Source organism: Nanorana parkeri, unplaced genomic scaffold (assembly GCF_000935625.1).
Source record: "Nanorana parkeri isolate BGI_ZX_2015 unplaced genomic scaffold, ASM93562v1 scaffold1191, whole genome shotgun sequence".
Lineage (NCBI taxonomy): Eukaryota > Metazoa > Chordata > Amphibia > Anura > Dicroglossidae > Nanorana > Nanorana parkeri.
The window spans coordinates 69609-94833 of NW_017307459.1; the positions used below are offsets into that span (position 1 = coordinate 69609).

General features: G+C 41.1%; 1 protein-coding gene and 1 long non-coding RNA gene across 2 annotated transcripts in view; one reads left to right on the forward strand and one right to left on the reverse strand.

Moving 5' to 3' along the window:
* The window catches only part of PLCXD3 (phosphatidylinositol specific phospholipase C X domain containing 3), a 96334-nt gene that overhangs the window by 12935 nt on the left and 58174 nt on the right, over positions 1-25225 (reverse strand). The window contains exon 2 of the mRNA XM_018568459.1: positions 22609-23317. Within this exon, the coding sequence (XP_018423961.1) occupies positions 22609-23317 (709 nt within the window). The remainder of the gene's footprint in view (positions 1-22608; positions 23318-25225) is intronic.
* Positions 21935-25225, forward strand: part of LOC108796903 — a 16056-nt gene continuing 12765 nt past the window's right edge. The window contains exons 1-2 of the long non-coding RNA XR_001941838.1: positions 21935-21944; positions 23712-23715. This is a non-coding gene — a long non-coding RNA (uncharacterized LOC108796903). The remainder of the gene's footprint in view (positions 21945-23711; positions 23716-25225) is intronic.

The window sequence follows — 25225 nt, forward strand, 5'->3', positions numbered from 1 at the left end:
GAGGTCACTTGTATAAAACAAGCGGCGGCTTCCCCTCTGTACTTTTAACCCTGCTTGCCAAAAGCAGGGCTAAATGTAGAAAACAACTACCTGCCTGGCGTCTGGAACTGCATGTCATGGGCGTCGGGATATAGGAATTCCACACCCCTGCTGCTCCAGAAGACGGGCCTTGGTTGGCCTTGTGAGAAATCCGGCCCTAAACATAACAGAGCTGCAATGGAAATCTTAGACTTCCCTAGTGTGCTGTTAAGCACCACCCTGGTCTCAGGTCTGAAAGTGTTAAGGGGTGTGAAAAAGAGGGTGCTGATGTGGGGTTTGAAAGTTAAGGGGGGCTGATCTGAGGTCTGAAAAGGGGTGATCTGAGGTCTGAATGTTGGGGGGGAGGGGGGCGGCTGATCTGACATTTGAGTGTTAAGGGGGATCTGATCTGAGGTACAAATGTTAAGAGAGACTGATCTGGGTAAAGAGGGATCTGACCTGAGGTCTGAGTGTTAAGGGGGTGTAATCTGAGGTCTGATTGTTAAGAGAGACTGAATTATCGTCTACATATTGGGGGTGGGGGGGATAGTCTTGGGTCTGAATGTTAAATTAGACTGCTCTTTGGTCTAAGTGTTAAGGGGGCTCAGATCCCGGGTCTAAAAGTTAAGGGAGACTGATCTGAGGTCTGACTATTAAAAGTGGATCAATCTGTGGTCTGAATGTTGTGGGAGACTGATCTGAGGTCTGAGTGTTAAGGAGGATCTGATCTGGGGTATGAATGTTAAGGGGGGGCTGGACCTGAGGTCTGAGTGTGAAGGGGTGTAATTGGTGTGTAAATATTAAGAGGGACTGATCTGGGTTCTAAAGAGAAGTCTTAAAGGGGACTAATCTGCAGTCTAACAATTAAGAGGGAGGTGGACAGATCTGGAGTCTGAATGTTAAGGGGAGGCTGATTTTTTTGCTCCCACCAACCTCAGGGCATTTTTTCCTCCAGCTGACAAATCATTCCGGGTATTTTCCAGGTATTACATAGCTGCTGGTAAATCTAATACAAATTGTTTTCGTTTTTTAGAGGCTGAGTGGCATTCAAATCTGTCACATCTATCTCAACATTTGTTTAAAAGGGAATCTGTATTTTGTTTGATACCTTTAAAATTACAAGTCGGGACTAACAATAAACACCATAAGATGTCTGGCATTACCTTTATGAGCCACAATCGCCTCTTCTGTGCCTAAACTCAACTGAAGGTCACTTATTAAAATATATACACTCTATAATATCATAAATTGTTAACAGTAGACTACAAAAGGTGAATGGAAGCACATGACTAATGGAGCACACTTCTAGTCATTCTCCATGGTCTTCCCCTGTGTGGGTGGCCTCTACCATCCACCACTAGAAGGTGCTAAACTTTTTTAAACCACTGTGCTACAGTTGTCATTAAACTAAAGTGTCTTAGCTGCTGTGCCAAAAATAACGATGTGCACACTACTCCAAACTGTTTAAATAACCTCTAATAATTGTGTGAATATATACTTCATGTAATACTTCCAATACTATAAATTGTAAATCCTTGTTATAATCAAAAACCTACATTTATTACCCAGGTGAAATGGATATGTAAATATATTCCAATGACTACAATAATATTCACATAAACACCCCTAGATCTGAGGATTCTTAGACAAAAGAAGTAGTTCCATCAGCAATATACATTTATTGGTAGGGTTACATATTTACAAATAACACACAAAACAATATTTACAAGACAATGTACAAGTGTGGTGGAGTTTTACCTCTCAGCCTCTCGCCTGTTCATACTGAATGCCCTTGTGTTCCAGTTAAAAAGAGAGCACATGGCTTGCTAACAATGCCTCATATATCCTCCTTTCTGTACACTGCCTACCAAATGTACATTGGGCGTAACCTACGGTAACACATTCAATATTTTGCTTCAACCAATAATACACACAATATATATATATTGTGATGTTTCCTTTTACAATAATAATATTAAGTGTTCATGAAATAGTCTTATTAGTGAAAGATTCCACTATTCATTCCTGTGATTTTCAACACTCCACTGTGTCTAATCACCATATATCCGCACTCACCAGCTGTTGTTGGATATCACACAAGGCGCAAGATCGTAATTTGTTATGTAAGTGCGGCTGTTTTTAATCAATAAATGTTTTAAATACTGCACATTGGGAAGTACTCGTATGTTTTCTTGAGTAACGGTGGTAAAATATGGGAGGTGAAGGGGGAGAGCCATGGAGGGAGACAGCAATAGCCATTAGGCATGTACACAACAAAAAAATTATAGGACTGGTACTGATTAAAATGTTCGTGTTCTATTAATCAAAATTTTTTTATCGATTAATTTCGATTAATTAGGATGCATATACAGATCCAACTACATTGGCCTATACACATACAACACAGCAATGAAGTAATAAAATTAACTAGGATCACACTAATCCAGCACGCATGGCCGCCGCTTGAGTGGGGCAACTCAGAATAATAAAGTGCTGGATTAGTGTGATCCTAGTTCATTTTATTACTTCATTGCTGTGCTGTATGTGTATAGGCCAATGCCTTGGCTGGCGCTCGTGCAGAACAAGTTTCTTGGGCAAACCTCTTAGTTGTAACAAAACCGGAAGTCAGGCAGTCGCAGAACTCTATAAGTGTCGACAGATCACCGGCCCAAGTGGCTCCGTCGGCTAACGAAGGGAAGGGGGGAGGAGTCCAGTGACATCACGGACATCGATGTCACCTGACTCCTCCCCCTTCCCTTCGTTAGCCGACGGAGCTACTTGGGGAAGGGGGGAGGAGTCCGGTGATGTCCTTGACGTCACCGGATCTCTGACGGGACTCCCGGAAGACCCGGAAGCTGGCGGAGAGGTGAATGTTTTCATTATTGATCAAAAGAATTTTAATAGATCAAAAATGTTAACGATTAATCGGGTAATTAATCGTTAATTTCCCCAGCCCCAAAAAATTTGTTTCAAAACGAAACAAATGAAAATGAAAAAACTTTGAATTCGTTTTGTCAAAGGAAACTAATTTTCATGTTGTTTCAGAGGCAACGAGCCTCCGCATCCGAAGCCAAAGGAGCAAATTGTCGGAAGGAGTTTAAGAAACAAGTGCTTTTGGTCGACCTGTAACAAGGTGATCAACAACAGCTGGTGAAGGCGGAAATATGGTGATTAGACATGGTGGAAAAAATCACAGGTGTTTTCTAAGAAGGAAAACCTCGGTGGAGGATAAAGGTATTCATACTGTACAACTGGCCGAATTTCATCTATCAGGCAGGCTAGAAAACTTTTTTAAGAATTGTAGGAAAATCGATGAATTAGTGGCATTTTCGTACGAAAAAAATCACAAAACTAAAATCTGCTGTCGATCAACTAAATTTGTCCAGTTAGCATTGCTGATGAACGATTATCGAAATCTACATTGGTCTGTGCATGATGTGCTATTTAGGCGGAAATTGAACAAGGGTGCGATGATGGGACAAAAAAAATTGTACAATCATTGTAAGGTGTGTGGCCAGCTGAAGAAAAGAAAACTACACATTGAAATGTATAGTGGAATCTTTCACTAATAAGACTATTTAATTAGAACTATGAAGAACTATGAGGAGAGTGATTTCCACCAGTGACGTGCGGTACTTCTTGCTGCGGGTGAGGCATTTCCCAGCCTTGCCCCTTAGCACGTTCCACCCCGCCTCCTCCGGCCAAAGCCCCGCCGATCAAAACCTCCCCACGAACTGAAGCCCCGCCTGCCGAAGCCCCACCCCAACCCGTCCCAAAGCTAGTGTAAAGGAGGAGACAGGAAAGGAGGAGACATGGAGGAGCCTCCCTATCCCTCACTTGCTCCTCAGTGCTGAGGCGCTCCATCCATGACAGGTTACACAGCGGGGAGGATTTCCGTGCTGTGTAACATGTTAGATGACGATCTGAATGGAGAAAAAGCTGTCAGCTTCAGACATGAAGCTGACAGCTTTTTCCTCCATAATTCTAGATGAGGTTCTGCCTCACCTGCCTCCCCTGACAGCCTGATTTCCACTCATCCTCATAGTTAGAGCCAACCTGTGACAAAGAAGCTGTCACACATTGGCTCTATTGATCGGGAAGTGAGCAGAAACATGCCGTCGATCTGCTCGATTTCCGATCGTCCCACTGCAGTGAGTGGTGACTGTCAGTCACGGCTTCCTGCAGGGATTCTTCTAGAGCTGAGTGGAGGAATAAATGGGGGAGGGGGCGGGCACAGCTGGCTCTGCCTCTAGATAGGCAGAGCCTGCTGTCACTCACGCAGCTGGGTGGATCTTGGCAGTATTGTCGGGATCCGTCCCGGCTGCAGCGCTCTCAGTAAATCCCGTAATAGCCTGCGATATACTGAGCTTTGGGTCACGGGAGTAGCTTAGTATATGTGCTCCCGTGACCCTGAAAAGAACTATGGGGAAAAACACTTACCCCATAGTTCTCTTTTAACACTTATTATTATTATTATTTTAAAAGGACACGTCACAATGTATATATTTTACGTGTATTATTGGTTGAAGCAAAATATTCAACATAGCTTTTTTGATTATAACAAGGATTTACGATTCATAGTATTGGAAGTATTACATGAAGTATACATTCTCACAATTATTAGAGGTGATTTATTGTTCACATATTTACAACGCAGTGCTGTTTATTTAAACACAAGAAGGTGCTGTTGGGGGACAATGAATGTAAATATATGCAGGATGGAAGCTGACTATGACAATGCTCCATTATTATTATTACATAGTATTTATATAGCGCCAACAGTTTGCACAGCGCTTTACAATATAAGGAAGACATTACAGTTACAATACAATTCAAGATGGTAAGGAGGGCCCTGCCCCTGAGGGCTTACAATCTAAAAGAGGAGGGGGAAATGATACATGAGGTAGCTGTGGGAATGAATTATGTGAGAATGTGAAGGTTCAGTGGTTAGGTTGCGGTGGGATAGGCTTCCGTGAAGAGATGAGTCTTTAGGGAACGCCTAAAGGCAGTCAAGGTGGGAGATAGACGGACAGGTTGGGGTAAAGAGTTCCAGAGGATGGGAGAGACTCTAGAGAAGTCCTGGAGGCGAGCATGGGAGGAGTGGACAAGGGAGCTGGAAAGCAGGAGGTCAATGGATGAGCGGAGGGGACGGTTAGGGTGATACTTTGAGACAAGGTCTGAGATATATCCGGGGATGGAGTTGTGGATGGCTTTATAGGTGACTGTTAATATTTAGAATTTTATCCTCTGGGCGAGTGGAAGCCAGTGGAGGGATTGGCAGAGGGGGGATGCAGACACTGAGCGGTTGGTAAGGTGAATGAGTCTGGCAGCTGCATTCATGATAGACTGAAGGGGGGATATCCTGTGTACTGGAAGGCCAATGAGGAGGGAGTTACAATAGTCAAGACGAGAGATAACAAGGGAGTGTATGAGTAGTTTTGTGGTGTCATTGGTGAGGAAGGGGCGTATTTTGGAGATGTTATGAAGGTGAAGGCGGCAGGATTTGGATTGCGATTGGATGTGGGGAAGAAAGGTGAGGTCCGAGTCAAGGATGATACCTAGGACCTTGGCATGAGGGGAGGGTTGGATAGTTGTGTTATCCAAATGATGTCATTTATTTTTATTATTAAGGGTTTCTAGTGGCAACAGTCTCTAAAACTCATCAATTCCCGCAGGCTGGGTAGATAATTTTTTACTGCTGAACAAGTTCCGTCAAACACTCTGCACTATAAGTGCAATTATAAAAAATGTTAAAGAGAGAACCAGTAAGTATCGAGTAGCTGTAATATTGTGGATCTCCACTCTTCATTTATTACAGTGTCGGTTACTTCATTATTACAGTGACGTTGATTGACTGCAGTGAATGTTCAGCCAACAATTTTCAGCCTGGCTCCTTAAACGGAAGTCGACTAAGTAATCGTCTTTTGTTGAGTCAGCAGGACTTCCCACTGTTAGCATTTCTTATGATTACTGTGAATCTGTACTGTGATTACTGTAAAGCCAGGATTCTTACAAGTGCCATTCCTCACCGATTTTCTAATGCTCACCATACGAATTAAATAGAACACCAATTACAAGCCAGGTCTTCTCGTCCAACATCGGTACAGGTAGTGTTTGTCACTAACTTTCCTTGATGAAGGGACCATGTGCGGCACCAAAGCATTGGCTATGTGACATTTGTGATGACGTGTTTGAATAAATGAACACCAAATTCTGAACATTATTATCCGAGTGCTGGTGATCTTTGTTTTCTACCACCATTGGTACCTGACCTTACAAAATGCTTGGGCACAAATTATATTTTATAAAATATATGATTAGAATTTATTTTTAAAAATATTTCTAAGACTGGTACTTGCTGGCACCACAAGCCCCCCGAATGTCAGCACTGTTGCTGCTTTTAAAATGATTTAGGCCAGGTCAGCTTCACTTTAAGTAGCCTCAGGAATATGTTTTCAAAGACTTCAGATGTCATTATTATTTTAGGCACAATGACTATAAAGATCTTAAAAACTATGCAGCATTCGTTGAGTGTGTGCAATTTTCATACATGAGCTACTCTATTATTTGAGAGGGGTAGGAAAGATTCCAGTAGAGAGGGAAAGATTGAAAATGTGAGTAAGAGAGACTAGGATAGAGCAAGAGGGTGACCAAAGTAGTTTTGAGGGAACAGGGTCTAGGGGGCAAGTGGTGAGGTGGGTGTCAGAAAGAAGCTTAGTAACCTGCTCTGTGGTGACAGGGTCAAAATTTGACTTGAAATGATTGGACAGTGGCGATCTGATCTCGAATTGTATCTATTTTGTTTTTGAAATGAATACATATATATACACTGTATATATACACAGTATATATGGAGACATTGAACAAGATATAAAAAGCTGCTTCTGTTTCTCTGTTCAGCTGTCATTACGGCTGCTGGATTCTGATTTCTGAGCCCTTATGGTGGTCATGGAAACAGTTTTTTTTTTGTTCTGAATTCCATAATTCAAGACCAGAATTTGCTGACATCAGACATGTCATGTGCAGTAAAACTGTCACACCACAAGGCGCACAATTAAAATGAAACAACACAACCTAATTTAAATAGACAAATATAATCACATTTTCTGTTACTATGCATTGTTCTTACATGATTGCAACAAATGGATATATGCATATACATAAGTGCAAGTAACATATTCTATCAACAGCATTTTAACCATGGAAAAAACAAAAACAAGGGGCGCCTTCCCTAGTGTAGATACATTTTTATTAGACAAACGGCAAAAGTAGAATAATACGCACAAAAGAGTAGGTGACAATGAGCCTTCAAAATCAGAGGTTGATCCTCATTTTAGCAAAAAGCAAAAAAACAGCATGTGAGAGCTGCACAGATAGTACTTCTGTATACCAGCACAGTATGCCTAAGTTGACGCGTTTCCGGGGCCAGAGGTTCCGAGGAAGAGGGTGTGGCCCCGCAAATGTGTCAACTTAGGCACTTACAAATATATTGTACCAATATTATTGTTGCAATGTATTTTAATTTGTTCTATAATATGCAACGTACTTTGATAACTGATAATGTCAGTTAAAGTAACCTTGCAAATGGAAAAAAAAATATATATAGTGTATATATAGTCCAATAAAAATATTTAACCCCTTATTAACCCTCACCGTTAAGTAACCTTAATCAGCCATAATTGAAGTAATAATAAATGATCAAACTTATTTTTAATACGCAATCCAGATCAAACATACAGTATATACAAGCCATACTCTCTCAGCTCCACTTCCCTGAACTTCCTGTCCAGTGCAAGATCACAAGCTTGCACATCTACTAGCTTGGAGATGGTAGGAAGGGAGAAGGGGGGGAATCAGGGAGGAGGGCAGTGTCTTGTCTTTCTGTGCCTGTATGTATCTCCATAGGACCCTGCAAGGGAAAGGAGACGCCCTAAAACAGGATATCAGGGCCAGTGCTCAGGGGACCAGCTGATTCTGCAGGAAGCTAAAACTTTTAAACATCAAAGAGCAGAATTCATTGTAAGTGGTTTAATCGGCATTTCAAATAGCTTAAAACATTTTGACTTTAATATAACTTTAACACCTTTTAGCTAATTTTTGCAGAGTAAAAATAATTCATACATATTTAATCTTTTTTTTTTCATTTTTGTTCTTTTTTTAATTATTTTGTTTTTGTAGAGTATCATTCCAAAAATACACATACAAGAACCCCTTATTTCATTTTTTGAAATAGATTTTCCATGATTTGTATCACAAACAAAGTTGTATTGTCATTTTGAGTCATAGAATAACATTAAAATTGTTTTACAGATAATACTGGTCAAACTAGGTAAGAAACATATTTTAATTATATGTTTTTGTTAGAATACAAATATAGGAAATATAGCAAATTAAAAAATGCCAAAAGTAAAACCTCACTTGTCCCTAAAAAGAGATATACAGAATGTATTACTTAAATATCAATAGGCTCATAGCCGAAATGTATGGATTGCTCTGGTCCATATGGGGTGTAGAGGTGTGGAAACTATCTACAATACCTTTGTTTTTTTGGAACTTTTATACCTTTTTTTTTTAAGAAGGCAACGCTGTGTTCCATGAAATGCAATTTAGAAAGATTTAACCTATTAGACGCACTTGCTTTTAAAATGGATTTAAACAGCCTTCTGCAATTTCTGTTTACACGCGTGCTCTAGAGAATACTTCTGCCAAATTCTAACTTGGCATAAACTTTGCCAGCTAATCACACCGTGAAATGAAAAGCTTTTTTGTTTCGCTATATTGGTACTTTTGGAACAAAACATGAGCAAAGCTGTCAGGATGCATCCAGATGCCTCTGAATACATTTTATAGAAAGTTCTATAAATAACCTTTAAGAAGAGAGCAGTTCTGAAACTTGTTCAAAGGCACTTTTGTGCAACAATGGTATGAGAACTGTCGGAGCACACGATGCATAAATATAACAATTATTTTTCTTGTCGGCATAAGCAGAGAAGGCTTGGTGGCTTAAGTTCCAAATACAGAAATAATGAAATAATATGCTGTGTACATCAGGGGTAAGTACACCCAAAGTGTCATTTTAGTTATAGCTGCTCCCTGGTGGGCTACAACTCTCCTTGGCTTATTATAGTTGATGGATACTCCAACACTGAGATCTTTTTGCCATAGCAAATTCTGTTGCTTCTCATCCACTCTGTGGAGCATATTATAATTATATTATTATCATACAGCATTTATATAGTGCCAACAGTTTGTGCAGCGCTTTACAATATAAGGAAGACATTACAATCACAATACAATTCAAGACAAGATGGTAAGGAGGGCTCTGCCCCTGAGGGCTTACAACCTAAAAGGGAGGGGGAAGTGAATAAAGAGCATTTACTTACCTCTTTTACTTACTGCTAATACGCCATGAGAGGTACCTCCTGCATCCAGCCCCAGACACTGCACCTGCCCCACCAACTACCCAACTGCTAGGCCCGAGCGCTGGTATGAGTGTGTAGTGTCTTTGTGTCACCACTCTAACTAAGCCTGCCATCTGAACTACAACACAACGTCTCAACAATGTAACACTATCATTGCATCATGGTATATGTAGTCTTGAGAAATCGAAATTGCATCACATCAAGCAGCAGGGAAAAAGATACATAGCACACTGGGAATCCAGAAAGTTGTTGAAATTGATTGGCAGACGGAAGGCAGTTCTCACTATACAAAATTGATTTTCTTCTAGTAAGCTTTGATTGCATTATAAAAGACAACTGTAGTATGTATTTCTATTACAATGCTGATGTTATAACAGGATAGGATATGCTGGGACTTTACAACTCCTTTAAAATAAGTTAGACTAAAGGCCCACCTTAAAGGACTCCTGATACATGAGCAACCACTGCTAACTGCTAATTGAAGTAATCTTTTGGGGTTTACAAGCTCAGAAAACTCCACCAATATATACAAAGAGTTTCCTTGTGGTACCTCCATTGTGCTGAAGCCCATTACAGCTTGGAAGCTCTGTACATGTACTATGAGGGAACTGCATGTCAGGATGGCTGAACATGTTTATAATAGGGATGCACCGAAAAATAAATTTTTAGACTCAATCTGAAATCTCAAAATTTGTCAGCCAGAAACTGAAAATGACTTTTTTCCAACCTTTTAAAACATTTTAAAATGATTTTTTAAATAATTTTTTTAAATAATTTTTTTTTTTACCTTACTATCAGGAGCTTGCGGGTAATAGAGGTCGAAACAGACAGACCCATGATATTTCACTTTTAAAATAGCAAAAAAGATCAGTGACACAATCTCTTTTTCTGCAGCTCCAGCACTCAATAAACAGGAAGCTCTCAGTACAGAGGTTTCCTATTCATTCACCATCTGGAGATAGTAAATATTTACAATTAACCCAGTCATGAATGGACAGGAAGCCTCTGTACTGAACTGCTTCCTGTTCATTCATAAAGTGAGCAGATATTAAATATTTACTATAAATGAACAGGAAGTGATGTATAGCACTTCCTGTTCTTTCATTACTTGGGACATAGTAATCACTATGTCCTCAGTTATTTACAGAGACTGAGTGATCAGTATTGACTTCTCCGTACCATCCCGCCTGTCACCGGGGCTGAGCTTCCCTCCCCGCACCGCTCTGCTCAGCCTCCTGACAGGTCTCTCCTCCCCACTGGGTGCCACCAGCTGGATCAGCTCTGTGTCCCCTCTGATCCCCATTGCCTCTGCGTGTGAGAGCAGTGGGGATCGGAGGGGGACACAGACCAAAGCTTGCTGCCGGCGCACAGCGGGGGATGCACTGCATTTTTTTATATTTTTGCACTATCTGCATTCTGTCCATATACCATTTTTTTATGCATCCCTAGTTTATAATATTATAAATGTTTTGGTGTCACATAATCTTTCCTTAGGTTTCGCTAAATATCATGGAAAGAACCCAGAGGAACTCATAATGAATGCGCAGACATTAATACATTAAATGTAAACTGGAGATGGAAATAAACAAACGAGAATCCCAGTGGATTTACATTATGGACCCTTTGATGCAAAGGGGACTGATTGCAATAGCCAATAGCAGGATGGCTATTGGAACCCCGCCCACCAAGCAGAGGAGCGGACCTGAGTGAGAAAGTCTGCTCCTCTGCTCAGTGGGCAGGTACAATAGCTAGCCTGCTATTGACTATTGCAATTTGCATCAAGACACTGGCAAAAAAAAAAAATGGAGGACATAATATGATGACACAATATATGATTTTATTTTGTCGGTTGCTTGAGAGTGCCGGATAATGGGGAGTTTACTGTAGAAGATAATCTTATGTTTCTGCCGCAGCTTCTTTATACTGCCTATACTTGTGACATTATCCTGACATTTATTTTTAGTTACAGTCACATTTAGAAGAGTAAAATATACACGGAATGCACACTGATCTCCAGGATAGAAGGCGAAGAAAATAAAAACTGTCTGCAAAAGAAGGAAATGTGGAGGCACAGTGACACTTCTCATGCTGGAGAGAAAAATGTAAACAGCCACACAGAGGCTGACATGTCACTTGCACCAGAAAATTGATTTGCTGAGGTATGTCTCTATGTGGTCTTCCTGGCGTGTTTACTCATCCACCAACATTTATATCTGTTAAAGGCTCGGTATAACTAATAAAACAAGGGAGGATTCTTGTGTCTACAGCTTCAGAGACTGCACAGCCACCTTCCTATGGAATGACTCAATGCCTAGTGCCTTAAAGTAGAACTGAAGCCAAAACCTTTTTTTGGTTTTGGCTAGAATAAGGCCCCGTTCACACCTGGGCGGTTCAGTTGCGCGGATTCCTCCGCGCTGAACTACCAACATGAACGATCCCATACATTCCTATGAGGACCATTCATGCGATCGTGCGACTCCGCGCTATCTGAACTGCCTGCCACCAGAAATGCTCCCGCGGATTCCATATAGATTTGAATGGAAACGCTCTGATCAGCACGTTTTTTGGTGTTTTTAATTGCGCTTCAGCGCTGAAACGCAATTAAAAACGCCCAAAACCGCCCTTTTAAAATTTGCTGAAACGTGAATGGTGCCTAAAAGAGGGTTATAACTAGGGATGCACCGATATATATCGGCCGCCGAAACATATCGGCCAAAAATTGAACTTTTGGCATAATGCCGAAAGTGCCATTTTCCTGCCGATACATCGGCGCATCCCTGATTTCTTTCCTCCCCGCTGGGCGTTGCTCTGTGTTCCAGCGGGGAGAAGAGAAAGTGACAGCCGGCCGAGCGCTGCGGTGGAGTGCGCTGTGAGCGGCCGGCGTCTTCTCCCACACCGCTCTGCCGCCTATCACAGTCCGGCAGAGCAGTGTGTGGGCGGAGACAGCGCTGTCACAGGAGGCTGGGCTTTCCTCTCTACACCACCCGATCAGCCTCCTGTGACAGCGTGTCAGAGAGAAGAGCAAGTTACAAACACTCAGCGATCAGTGATCGCTGAGTGTTTGTAAATAATTGAGGACATGGTATGATTACTCCCCAAGTAGATCATATGCGCTTTGGCCAAGCCAATGGACAACCTCTTCTCAGTGGTCCTCTTGATGAAACATCAGCTCCACAGTATTCTCAAATAAGGGGGGAAAAAAGAGACAAGCTCCATAGGGTAAAACCATTTTTTATGAAAATCCATTTTTTTCTCCCACTTTCCCGTTTGCCTGATGGATCCCCCAAGTATAATGCCCTGTATTATCTCAGTGTTGGAGCTTACACGGGGTAGGGGCTCCCCTTCACCCCCATGTTACAGAGCTCTGGTCTGGCTGTAATTTATTTATTGCAGGTGTTTATATAGCGTCAACAATTTACACAGTGTACATTCACATCCGCCCCTGCCCTCAAGGAGCTTACAATCTAAGGTCCATAATCCACACACATATGAGGGCCAATTTAGACAGGAAATCAATTAACCTTCCAGTGTGTATTTGTAGTGTGGGAGGAAGCCCAGGCAAGCACAGGGAGAACAAGCAAACTCCTTGCAGATAGGGTTTTAACCAGTATTCAATTCAGGCACCCCCAGTGCTACAAGGCAGACCAGGCAACCACTAAGCTGCCCATTGGCTACTCAGGTGCTGCATAGAGAGGAAGGGAATAAGATCCTCACATAGTATAGCCACTCAGGGTAGAAACTGCAAATCTCCCCACTGTACATGGTAAAAACATGTAACTGTATGTAATAGTAAAAATATGTTACAGAATGCAAGTGAAATTACCTTCAAGGAGAGATAGCTCAAAGCAGGTACTCACTGAAAGTATACTACAGCTTCCCTTCAATTACAGAATGTGATGTCCATCCAAAGCAGCTAATCAGTTACTAGCTCAAGAAATAAAATAAAAAACAGCAAATCAGAATAAATAGAAAAAAAAGAAATCAAAAGAAATGATTTTTTTTTTGCTATCTAACTTCCAAAGCAAGCTGGACTTTTATTTTAGATTAGGTTCTGAAGAAGTCCAGATTAGTTCACCGTATAAAATAACGCAGAATGAAAAAAAATCAATGCAGAATCTTTTCTGTTTCCTTCAGACCGAACGCAATGCAATTTCTGCCGTTAATGTGTTTGAATTAACCCCCTCTTCATCTCCGCACACAAAGGACCGAAGAGCTGCTGTCTAAAACGTTCAACATCTCAAGTCACTGCCCCCTATTAAAACAAGAATTGAAGATGTCTGGATGGGGGAGATGAATTAAGCGACTGATGAGCAATTATTTGATGTCTTGTTTTACTGAATAATTCCCCCTGTGCCCCGCCTGTATGTATGTGTTACATGTCTCCACAATCACTGTTGTCTGATTACATCCTTCATTGTACTGACTGTCTGCAGGTCCTACGGAGCTTTCCCCTGTAGCAGTAGAATGTGTTTGTCTTCTGTAGGATTTACATAAAAAGCAGGACTTCAGGCAAACAATAGAATACCTTTAGTCCACTTTTATATTCATAGAAAAAGAATATTAAATGTCATGCCAAGTACTTAAATCTGTGAATGCAGTTAGTTTAGTAGTAAGTAAAAAGCCATCCCTATAATGAGGCAGCCTCTCATTGGGTTACGTGGGGGGGGAGGCTGCAGGGGTACCTGCTGCCCACTTTCCTGCCGATGTCCTGCCCAGCTCATGGAAGCCAGTGACATCAATAAGCTGAGTGGGACGTCAGAGGTCACACCACCCCACGGTTTTGTCGTGCACCCCCAGCATCCATCCGCCCCTGCCGGTCTTGTCTCGTGCGCCGATCAGCACCACCACCTAAGGGTCTAAGGACACCCCTGAGTAGGTAGTAGTATTGGTAGTAAAAACATAAAACATACTTTACATAAAAACATATTTTACATACATGAAATGCAGCTAGTCTAAGTACATGAACCTATCTTTATAACACTTTCTGTATTTCCCTGCACATGAGCACTGACTAGGAGAGGGAAACACAGCACTCAAAACCAATCAGTGCGTCTTTGCTTTGCACAGAGCTGTGTAACACTGTGAACATGACTTCAGGAGGGAAGCACACAGGGTTGACTTCATCAATGTGCTGTCTGTATTCCCTAATTGTCCAATTAGCATGTAATGGGGGGTGGAGGGGGGGTGGGGGCTTTACTACTCATCCTTCTGATGACAGTCATTGACTACAGTGTACCATTACTATCCTTTCAGGGGGAAAAGTGTATTTAATTGTGCTCAAGAGGAAGCTTGCAGCTATAACAGCGAGACAGGACATACATGTGGAGTAGGAACGTTACCCTTATTTTTAAAATGACATAAGATGTATCTTCGTGAGATTACAGATGAGATTTCCCACCAATGCTCTGCTGGTGTAACCTTCCCAGGATGCAACGCTAGGGCACATTGCATCACTAATGCCCAAGAGAACCAGGAAGTGGAAAAAAAATAATTGTAAGTAAAAGCAAAAATTTTTTTTTTAAACTAACGAACGTAATATAATTTCATATCAGCACGCATAGAAGATAAAGGTCCGCTTTAGGGTTATGAGTTTGGGCTGTAGCTTTGCTTAGGGCCCAGTCACTCCATCAAGAGTGTGTTCCAGTGCATTCGGCCTCTGGAGCGCACTGTAACGCAACCCGTACGGCTCAGTTTTTTAGGGGGTGTGGAGGTGCATTGAACTCATTGAACCCACGGTGCACAGCGCCAGCACCGGAACGCGTGGCACATTAGTAGCTGCGTTCCGGTCCAGTCTGATCTGCAAAAAATAGTGTTTGCAGCATTTTTTTGCAAATCACACTGGCATGCGGGTGCTGGCGATCGCACCGTGGGCGGGAGGCGTGGTTGCAGTGCCATTGAGTACAATGCACCACTACGCCCCCTTCTGCCCCAAAGAAACTGAGCTGGTCAGGTTGCGTTCCAGAGGCCGAACGCGCTGGAACACACTCCTGATGGTGAGACAGGACCCCTGAACTTTCATCCCTACTTTCTAAAACTTAAGAAGAAACATTTTTGTACAAAGATTTTCAAGCCTAAAAATAGTTTTTAACCCATGGCTGGTCATCTTTCCCTTTAATTTTGCTAGCCAAAAGGGGACAGTTTTGATCCACAAGGGTATGATTAGAAAAAAAAAAAAAAAAGCTATTTTCATATACTATTTATTGTCACAGTGTTAATATCATCATCAACCAAAACCTAAAAGAGTGCACTATAAAAACACAAGACACTAAAGCATTCCAAACACATGCGGAATGCATTCTAATTCAAAAGAGCAGGTCAAGAAGGATATGCAATATGTAAAGTGCAGTCACCGATAGTATCCAATCAGCTTTCTTTGAAGTACAATCAGATCAGTAAAAGATGAATTATGAGTAGTTGTTGTGCGCCACTGAACTTTTCATGATTATAAACTGACTCTTACATATATCTGCCTGGAGTTCAGCTATAGGATCTTATATATTTGAACCAATCATTCCCACATCTTAAACCAGCCATATTTCTGAAGCTCTACTGAATATTTCATAATTGTGCCGCCAAGTGTAAAGTGTTCTATAATCATTTCTTATACAGTGGCCAAACACAGATCTTTCAGCTTCTACCAAGAAGAACAGGAGTTGAGAAATCTGAGTTCTCACAGAACTTGACATGATTTTTCCACTCAACTAGACCATCGTTTTACTGCTACATGAGCAGAGAACGCATGACCTTTAACAAATGACAGCTGTGGGGAGATCACATGACCTATTACAAATGACAGCTGAGGGGAAATAACACGGCTTATTACAAATGACAGCTGAGGGGAGATCACACGACCTATTACAAATGACAGCTGAGTGGAGATCACATGACCTATTACAAATGACCTAATCCATTGCACTGCTCCTGTCTATCCTCAAACTGCCACAGATTGGCCATTGATATTCACAAGTCAAAGAGCCGTGCCTGCATGATATCAGCTAAGTTCCTTCTATTCTGTCAATGTGCAATATAAGAAGAAAAAAGAGATGTCACCCACAGGAACCATATTTGTTCTTGTTGATTGTGCTCTACAAAGATGACAGCTATGATCTGACCATCTGCTATGGTCAAGACATTTACTTTATGTTCCTCCAGTTATACAGACTATCACTGATGTACATAAATAGTACACATTTTAGCTGGGCAGAAAAAGGTCCTTTCTAATCTACATAGGAAGGATTCAATCTGCTTTTATGAAGCCGGTTACCATGGATGTGGGTAACTGAGCACAAAGGTTGCAGGGTTTGCTGATTTATTTTCAAAGAAAAAAAAAAAGAAGGAAACAATTTAGATATTTTTCGACAGCGATGTTTAGCAGCAATTATGGAACCTGCTATGACACCGTAAGAGCAAGAAACAGAAAAGCAATATTGCCAAAGCTCTTAAACCCAGAACTGTCTGGAGTGAAACACTTCCGAATAATAACTTTTATAAAACGTGGAGAAGACTTTGGTTGTTAATTAGATTTTCAGCTTTACTTTGTTACACAGCTGACCCTATCTTGAGTCTTTTATACAGAAGAAGTCTAAAAATAAAAACCCATCAGTCAGAAGTGTTCCATGAAATGATGAAGGATGAAGTCAACAGCTATATTCAGGGCAAAGTGGTAGTGTCTAAAGATAGACCCCTGCCCCTAGACAATTATACTAACCCAACCACATTCAAAAGATGAAGCGGCTTCAGGGGAGCGGCCACAAGGAAAGGAAGAGCCTCTCCACATGATGCTTCTCTACACTACCTTGGTAATGGAGTGGAGCTTCCAGGTTTGAGGGAGCATGTGACCTTCCCCATGTGACAGCGCCCAGGCCTGATCACCAGGCCCTAACACTGTCCGTGGAGGGGCCCATGACATCATCCCCCAGTCTGAGCTCTGAATTCCGCCAACAACGAAGCTTAGAATGCTGGAATACCCATCTAGGGAGGTGTCAAGAGACTGTGGTTGGGTATCTTCTGGGCTATCTGCAGACATTGATTTGGCAAAGTGACAGTGTCTCTTTTGTTCAGCCAACACTCTGAAGATTAGCAGAACAACTTAAACCTGAACTCAGAAGAAGTTTAAAAACTACCCTTGCAGTGCAACCTGTCCACTGAAACCACATCTCTTCAGTGCTCCATCCATTGGTCGTACTTTGTTTGCTTTTTAAAGTTCCATTTTTAGGTTTTAAAGGAGCCTTTAAACCTTGCAGTACAGGGAGAGCCCCAGTTCAGTTCCATTTATTTTTACTGAGGAGTCACCAATATTTTGAGATCATACAGAAAAGTCAAAATACAAAGACTTTTGTACTGGAAAAAGACTGTAGAAATATGACTTGTGGGAAATAAACATTTTCATTCTCAGCACTATATTCAACAGATGAAACTACAAAGATTGAAAAAAGCAATAACATTTTCTGTTCGAAAATTCCAATATTGTCATAACTATAGGAACAAATTTGATACAAAATACAGCTTAAAGACTCTAGTTTGGGAGTCATTGCTAAATCAACTAAGCGAGCACACTTTATATTAGAACTGACAGCCTAAGCACTGGCTAACAGCGGCACAATGGTTTACAGATCTCGTTACTAAGTAGCAGAATCTGCTAACCGCAAGGGGCACATATAGCGTGGACACCTGCTGTGCAGTTGCATATCAGTACTGATCCATTGAATGCAGCCAGCACTCTGAGGAGTCATAGGAAGAAAGAAAATCGTACGTTGTTTTACTGAGGAGACAGCATACAAGTCACTAACATTTTGATGTCATACAGAAAAGATACAAATAATAAGAATTTACAATGCTTTTCACCTTCAATAAAAGGTCCTGCCTAGTCCCAAAGCACTTGTGGTTTGTATGCTGACTGCTTGGTAAAACAAATGTGCACTCCAGTCAAATCCCTGGAAAAATTGACCTTGGGATACATTCAGGGGCCATATTCTACTTGATTAAGAGTTCAGTTTTGTTTATAGGCATTGTTGTACTGCACCAGTCCATCCCACTCCCTTTTGTATGTAATCTGGTGATTCTGGAACACACCTGCTGGTGATGCAGGAATACCCTCCTTACTGCCTTTCATACACAGAAAGCCTAATTTAAAATTGCCAGTAGTAAGATGTTCTTCATAGCAACCAATTAGTTTCAAACCTTCCTTGGAAGCTTGAATGTGATTGGCGACGAAGGGTACAGGAAGCACAGGGCACAGGCTTCAGGAAGTACACTCCTACTACTTGATCTTGTAAAGAAATGTGAATGTATGCTGCAAATTACCCTCTCACCCTGTGATAGGTACCCTTCTTTACCACTACTTCGCTTCAGCTCTGGTCACTGCCATAGCTCTGTGAAAATCCAGATGGTTCTAGATAATAGGAAGTACACAACATGCCTCCTGCCTCCGCACAATGCAGCGACCAACCCCAGAACAGGGTTAGGACAAGTTTAAGTACTACAGAGTGCCTAGTGCGGGCTGGTTGGAAATGTTTATTTTCCTAGCAGGTTTAGTTTAAGCTGAGTTGCTGTGATCACTGTACAACACTACTTGCCTGGAATTGCAGGCACCAAAACATTAATTTTAATATATTCCTCAATAGCAACAAAAAAATAGAAATTAACGCTGTGTGCACCATATAACTTTGGAAACCCTGATATTGCCTTTTAAATGCAGCAGCAACATCATCACTGGTCTTCCTATAGTCTGTGCAGAGAGCAGAGCTGAGGGAGGGACCCAGCAGGCCCCACCCACTACAGGCTACCTGCAAAAACTACAGGAGGGGGCAGAGGCAAGACCAGTCACCCTGCACAAGGAGAGAGCAGCAGTGACTTTATTACATGAAGCTCTTGCACAATGCAAAGTGCATGAGTTGTTTCATGCTGGATTATGGAGCAAATCAGAAAGATAGACATTAAGGTCTAATATACTGTATACTTATTGGATGTATTAAATGGAAAAAACAGCTGATGTTTTAACTTCCTGTGACTCTTTATTGAAAAAGGCAACTAATTACATATATTCACCTGCTCCTTACATTAAAATCCAGCTCTCACTATGCAATAAACCTGCTACTGTCTATAACAGCTGATTATAGTAAACACAGCGGTTGGAATAAAGAGAGCAAAAATCTAGAGACACAGCAATATTTCTGACTGCCTGGAGGATTCCTCTTCCCAGTGAACAGAAGGTAAGAAGGTCACTAAGACCTCAGCACAGCTGTGAGGCTTCTACATTCATGGCTGTGATGGAAAGAAAACCAGCTACTTTCATAAAGCAACACCAAACCCGGAAGTTAAATCTTACAAATACATTCAGCTACCTTAACCATTAACAAAAATGTATCTTATTGTGTATCACTTGTCTGTAGATCCTCAAATCATCTCTGAATTGGTGCTGACACTGTCCTTCCTTATGGAGGGTGACTACTTTTGTTCCCTATGGTTCCTGTGTGCGTTGTAAAGTAGCAACCGCTCAAAGCTCACTCCTGGGATGGACTACAATTTCACGTTTAGTTTACTAGTTTGTATTGAGAATGTAGCCCATCACAGGAGTGAGCTTGGAGCGGTGACTACATTGTGACATACACAGGGACCATGGGGAACAAAAGTAGCCACCCTCCAGAAGGAAGGACAGTGTCAGCACCAATTCAGAGATGATTTGAGGATCTACAGTTGAGTGATACACAAAGAAGATACATTTTTGTTAATAGTTAAGGTACTGATGCATTTTTAAGATTTAACTCCTGAGTTTAGTGTCACTTTAACTTGCTTCTTAGCACACTGACTATACACATATAGGGTATAAGGAAATTCAGTTATAAAAAAATCTTCACAAGCATTTCTAATTACTCCTACCCACCTCTAAAATGTGTACCACAGATTGAGATCAAAAGAAGTGCATTTGTGAGTTAAAAATTACAAAATACAAATTCAGGGAAATATACATTTCAACAGAGACAGAGGGACACCTTTTTGCACAAAGTATATAGTAAAAGACACACCTCCAGCCCCCAGTTATGTGGAGCACAAAAATAATTTATATGCAAAAATAATTGGATAAACTCGGAAGTGACTTTATTCCACCACTAATTTTTGGAACTTTTTATTGTTTTTTGAAAATATTACAGTGCTGTAATTTAGAAGTTGGATGAAAGGAAAAATGCAAGTTTTGTTAGTTTAATAGTCATTTTTAATAGAGGTTTCACCAGAAGACCAAAAAGAGGCACACAGGGGAGGAAAGAGATATACAAGGACAATCCCTCCAAATGAGGGACAGGGTAATAGGGTATTACCTTCCATTGTTAACTGTAAATCAATTCAAGATTTCAAGGCAGAAAGCACTTCCACCTGGGGGATTATTGGTTTGGCCTTTTGTAAATTGAGAAATACATTTCCACCCAGCTAGTATATATACCACCCTACACTTATTTTATCAATTTAGGTCCATGAAAAATACTATTATTGTTATTTTTTTTTAAATGTTTGCTTGTGGAGCCATTCCTTTATTTCCTTCCAATAAGTCTGAAAAGTAAGGTGTCATTTTTAAATCCAGTATGTATTCCTCTATGTGGTCATAACCACACTTTCAAAAACATGCATAATCATAGCCTGTCAAAACCAAGTGTGCCTGAAATCTCAAAATGTAAGATGGAGCCATAGAAGTAACATCAATTTCCTGCTTTCTCTCATTGACAGTCATTGTTTGACTCTCCTTTGAAATCTTAGCCTGCAGGCAGGGGATGATGGGAATTTAATATAAAGAAACATTGCACATATTACAAAGTCCAGCCATTCGGGAGTGGATGATAGGAGTTTAATATTCTTCATATATTTCGATATCAGCTCCGTTAAGGATATTACATACAGGGATGGAAATACCATTTGTGCAGCCTGTGCAGCTGCACAGAGCTGCACAAATGGTCTTGCGATGGTTGTAAGGTGTATGGGCACCTTTAGACATTTCTCATTTATATCTGTCAGTACAAAGTGCATATGTGTTTTTACTTGGCTGGTAATGGCTTGTGGATCAAAAGCAGGTCCCTTTGGTGACTCTGCCAATGATTACATTTTACTCCAATTCTGATCTGCAGCTGATGCAGTAGTCTGTAGCGGAAAGAATCAAAACTGCTAAGTCTGGTCTCAGTAATACAGATCTGTTGAGATTCATGTGACCCATCATGCCAGGATTAAGTTATGGTACTCAGAACCAGTTTTGGGCTTGGTGTCAACATAGTTTGCCTCAGTTCGCCAAAGCCTGCCCATAACTGTGACTTGACACAATTTCCTCCTTGCCCAATAAGTTGTGGCAGGTGAATTCTCCACCCCACAGCTACACGTTACAAAGGGGATGCCCCCATCACAACCACAGTGGCTGCACACTGTTTTGTCTAGGTTGGAGAGTTCTGGTCATAGTTTTCAGCAGGCTTGGGCGAACGCAGGCAAAGCCCAAACTTATCACTATTCGAAACCTACGCACTTTGGGTTCTGCCTATTTTAGTGTTTATATCTGCCTTTTGAATAAGTGCAGTGACTTTTTATGAGAGAATATTTGTATTTAACTTGAATTCTTTAAAGGAATGCTACAAAATGATCATTGATCACTTTCTCCTACGGGATAGCACGGCATAGGAAATCACTGCTCCTTCTAAGCGTCATTGGTTTTACAAATCTTCTGTTCTGAAAACCTCTAGAAACCATCATACATTTATTCATGAATGTTATTATAAGCTTCTTCTCATAAAATGGTTTAAGAGACTTATGTAGTTTAGGTATAATGCTCCCTAAAGGGACTAATTTAAGAGACTTATATTGTTTAGCTATAATGCTCCTTCAGGGGAAGTTCTCTAAACAGATAGTTATGGAGAGCATTTGGATTACAAAAAATCAGCTGCTTAAACTCCATTTTCATAATGACAGGATAAGTCGTTCCTGAAATACCTACACTGATTCTTTTTAGTGCCTACCTCATGTCCTATTTTTCCCAACAGCCCCAAAAGAGCAGGGCTATACTGCTCAACTGAACCTGAGATCTCAATTTCAAGCTCCTCTGTTACAGTATTTATATATTTATAAGCAGAAGTGGCATCTTAAAGTTCAATTTATGATCATCTTTAAAAAAAGTAAACACATTTTGGGATTTTCTTACCGTTCTGTAATAGTTTCCCTTAGTCCACTGGTAACTCCTTTGACAACAGTACTAGCCTTTGGTGTTAATACCACCTGAGAAATAAAAAAGGAGCCGTTCTTCCTCCTTTCAATAATTGACGACTGTAGAAACTGAATTAGTTTTTCTGTGTCCGTGGTATTAGCCCATGGGGCTGGCATCATCTGCCCAGGCCAGAGAAATGGAACTTCAAGTGCCACCGGACTGTGGTAGAACACCAAAATCTGGTAGTTACGTTCCCAAAGATAATGAAGACTTACTTCCTGGGCAAAGATAGCTGGACATGTCTTGTTCCCAAATATGTCCTTCAGCATCTGGACCAGGTTTTCATGATGGTATTTTTGCATCCCATAAAAATGGTTGAAGTCCAAAAATACAACTTCCTTCGGGTGAGTGTTCAAAAAACCATTAATTTGTTCAAGACCTTCATTAACTTTGGCACTAAATAATCCATGAGCAAAATATAACTCATTATCAGGGTCTCTAGGCTTCGTGGAAATCCGGAGGTCAAAATATCTTATTCCAGCTTCCATTTGGTTTGTAAAGTTCATTGTTTGGGTGGCCAACCACTTTCTCATGAGCTTTTTGGCAACTGTTCCAAACACAGACACAAAGTTCTGGACAGTCTCTGGCTGTTCTGGTCCAACTGGAGATGCCTCATCGATGTAGAAGCTGAAGGAGTCATGTGATCCTGAAATGCAAAGAAAATCAGTCATTCATAGTCAAAAGAATGGAGTAAAGACACATGGAGTTTTTGCTCATGGTAACTATAGACTTCTTTGTGCTGGTTAAAATATGAAAGCTACCACTGGACTGGATTCTATAGGCAACTGTTCTACTTCTCCTGTTGCCAAATTTTTATATATCAGCCCCAGGGAGCATTTCTTTTCAGCCCTTTCACACTTACCTGTCATATGTTCACAAGACTGGGGAAAAAGCAACAATAGCTTTAGCATGCACAGACCTGCTCACTAATATACTGCTGCACACTTATTCACTATTATCAATCAGCAGCACAAGATGAGCCCAAACTCTAGTTTATGGCTAATGTTTATTAAAAAAAAACCCCGGGAAATAACCAATAGACATGTGCACCAGCAAAAAATTTGTTTAGTTTAGTTTCGTTTTGAAAAAAAAATAAAAATGAGTTTAGTTTCGTTTCGTTTTGAAAAAAAAAAAAATTGTTTAGTTTAGTTTCGTTTTTCGGGTCCGAAATTAAATTAGTTTCGGCCGAAATTCGTTAGCTGTAGTCCTGCCGAAATTCGTTTATGAAAAAAATCAATGGCAAACCTGTACCTCTAACCGCTACTCTATAGCCTCTGTACTTTAAGCATAGAAGCATTTGATATGTATGACTGCAATATGTAGCAGTTTTTGTGTTATAAGGAGGGGGGGGTCCCTCCTAACATTCCTACCAGACCTAAAGGGTCTGGTATGAATTGGGGGGAAACCTCACGCTTTTTTTTTTTTCATTTTTTGCATCAGAATTTGTCCAATAGCAAAATGAGAAATTACATTTAGGTCAATAGGAGAATGCCAATTCAAAAGCAAAGAAAAAAAATCTTTATGCCCTAACTTACCCAGGACTAGAACCTGCGACCTTAGCAATGGCAAACCTGTCCACTACCCTCTACACTATTGCTTCTGTACTTTAACCAAGGAAGTGTTGGAGAAGGTAACTGTGGTATTTTTTTTTCCTAATGTCGTTTTGCTGCACCAAAATTCGTTTAATAACGAATTTCGGGAAATCGGGAACTTCGGATTCTTTTGCATTCGTCTTAGCTTTAATTCGGAATTCGGATGCATCCGAATCTCCGAATTTCCGACAAATTCGTCCAAAACGAGTTTCGGAACTAACAGAATCACACATGTCTAATAACAATTCACAAGTAACAATTGAAGCAGACCATGGGTCAGCTTTAGACCCAGAGCAGGTGACTGGACCATCAACTATATTAAAATGACAGAAACATTAGCGGCAACTATAAAAAAGGTAGAAAGAAACCAGGGTGCCATTAATGATTTTGTCTTCTGACACTGCTATGTTAATGCTTTAAAGGAGAACCATGGGCCAACCTTGTTTGCTCATAGTTATCCTCATGGTCATGGGAGGACATTTACTGTACTGTGTCCTTCGGTGACCCAAAACCCGCTATATGCTGAGAGCGCTGCAGCCGGAACGAATCTCGAGGCAGAGCAAGCTGTGCCCACCTCCTCCCCTGTCTGTTCCTCCAGTCAGCGCTAGAAAATGGAGAGGGGAGGGGGGAAACCCTGCGGGAGCGGTGACTGACAGTCACTGCTCTCTGCAGGGAGAGGATCAGGAAGTCAATGATCGACGATGTGTGTTCGCTGGCTTCTCAATCAATAGAGCTGACCTGCGACAAACCTGTACCTCTAACCGCTACTCTATAGCCTCTGTACTTTAAGCATAGAAGCATTTGATATATATGACTGCAATATGTAGCAGTTGACAGCTGAGGGTGTCAAATGGGCGGAGCGTGCCGTGACGTCATGGCTCGCTCCGCCCATCTGTTGACTTTCAAACTGAATGTCATTTTTGTTAGTTTTCGTCAGATTCGGGTGGTCGTCTGCGGCGGGA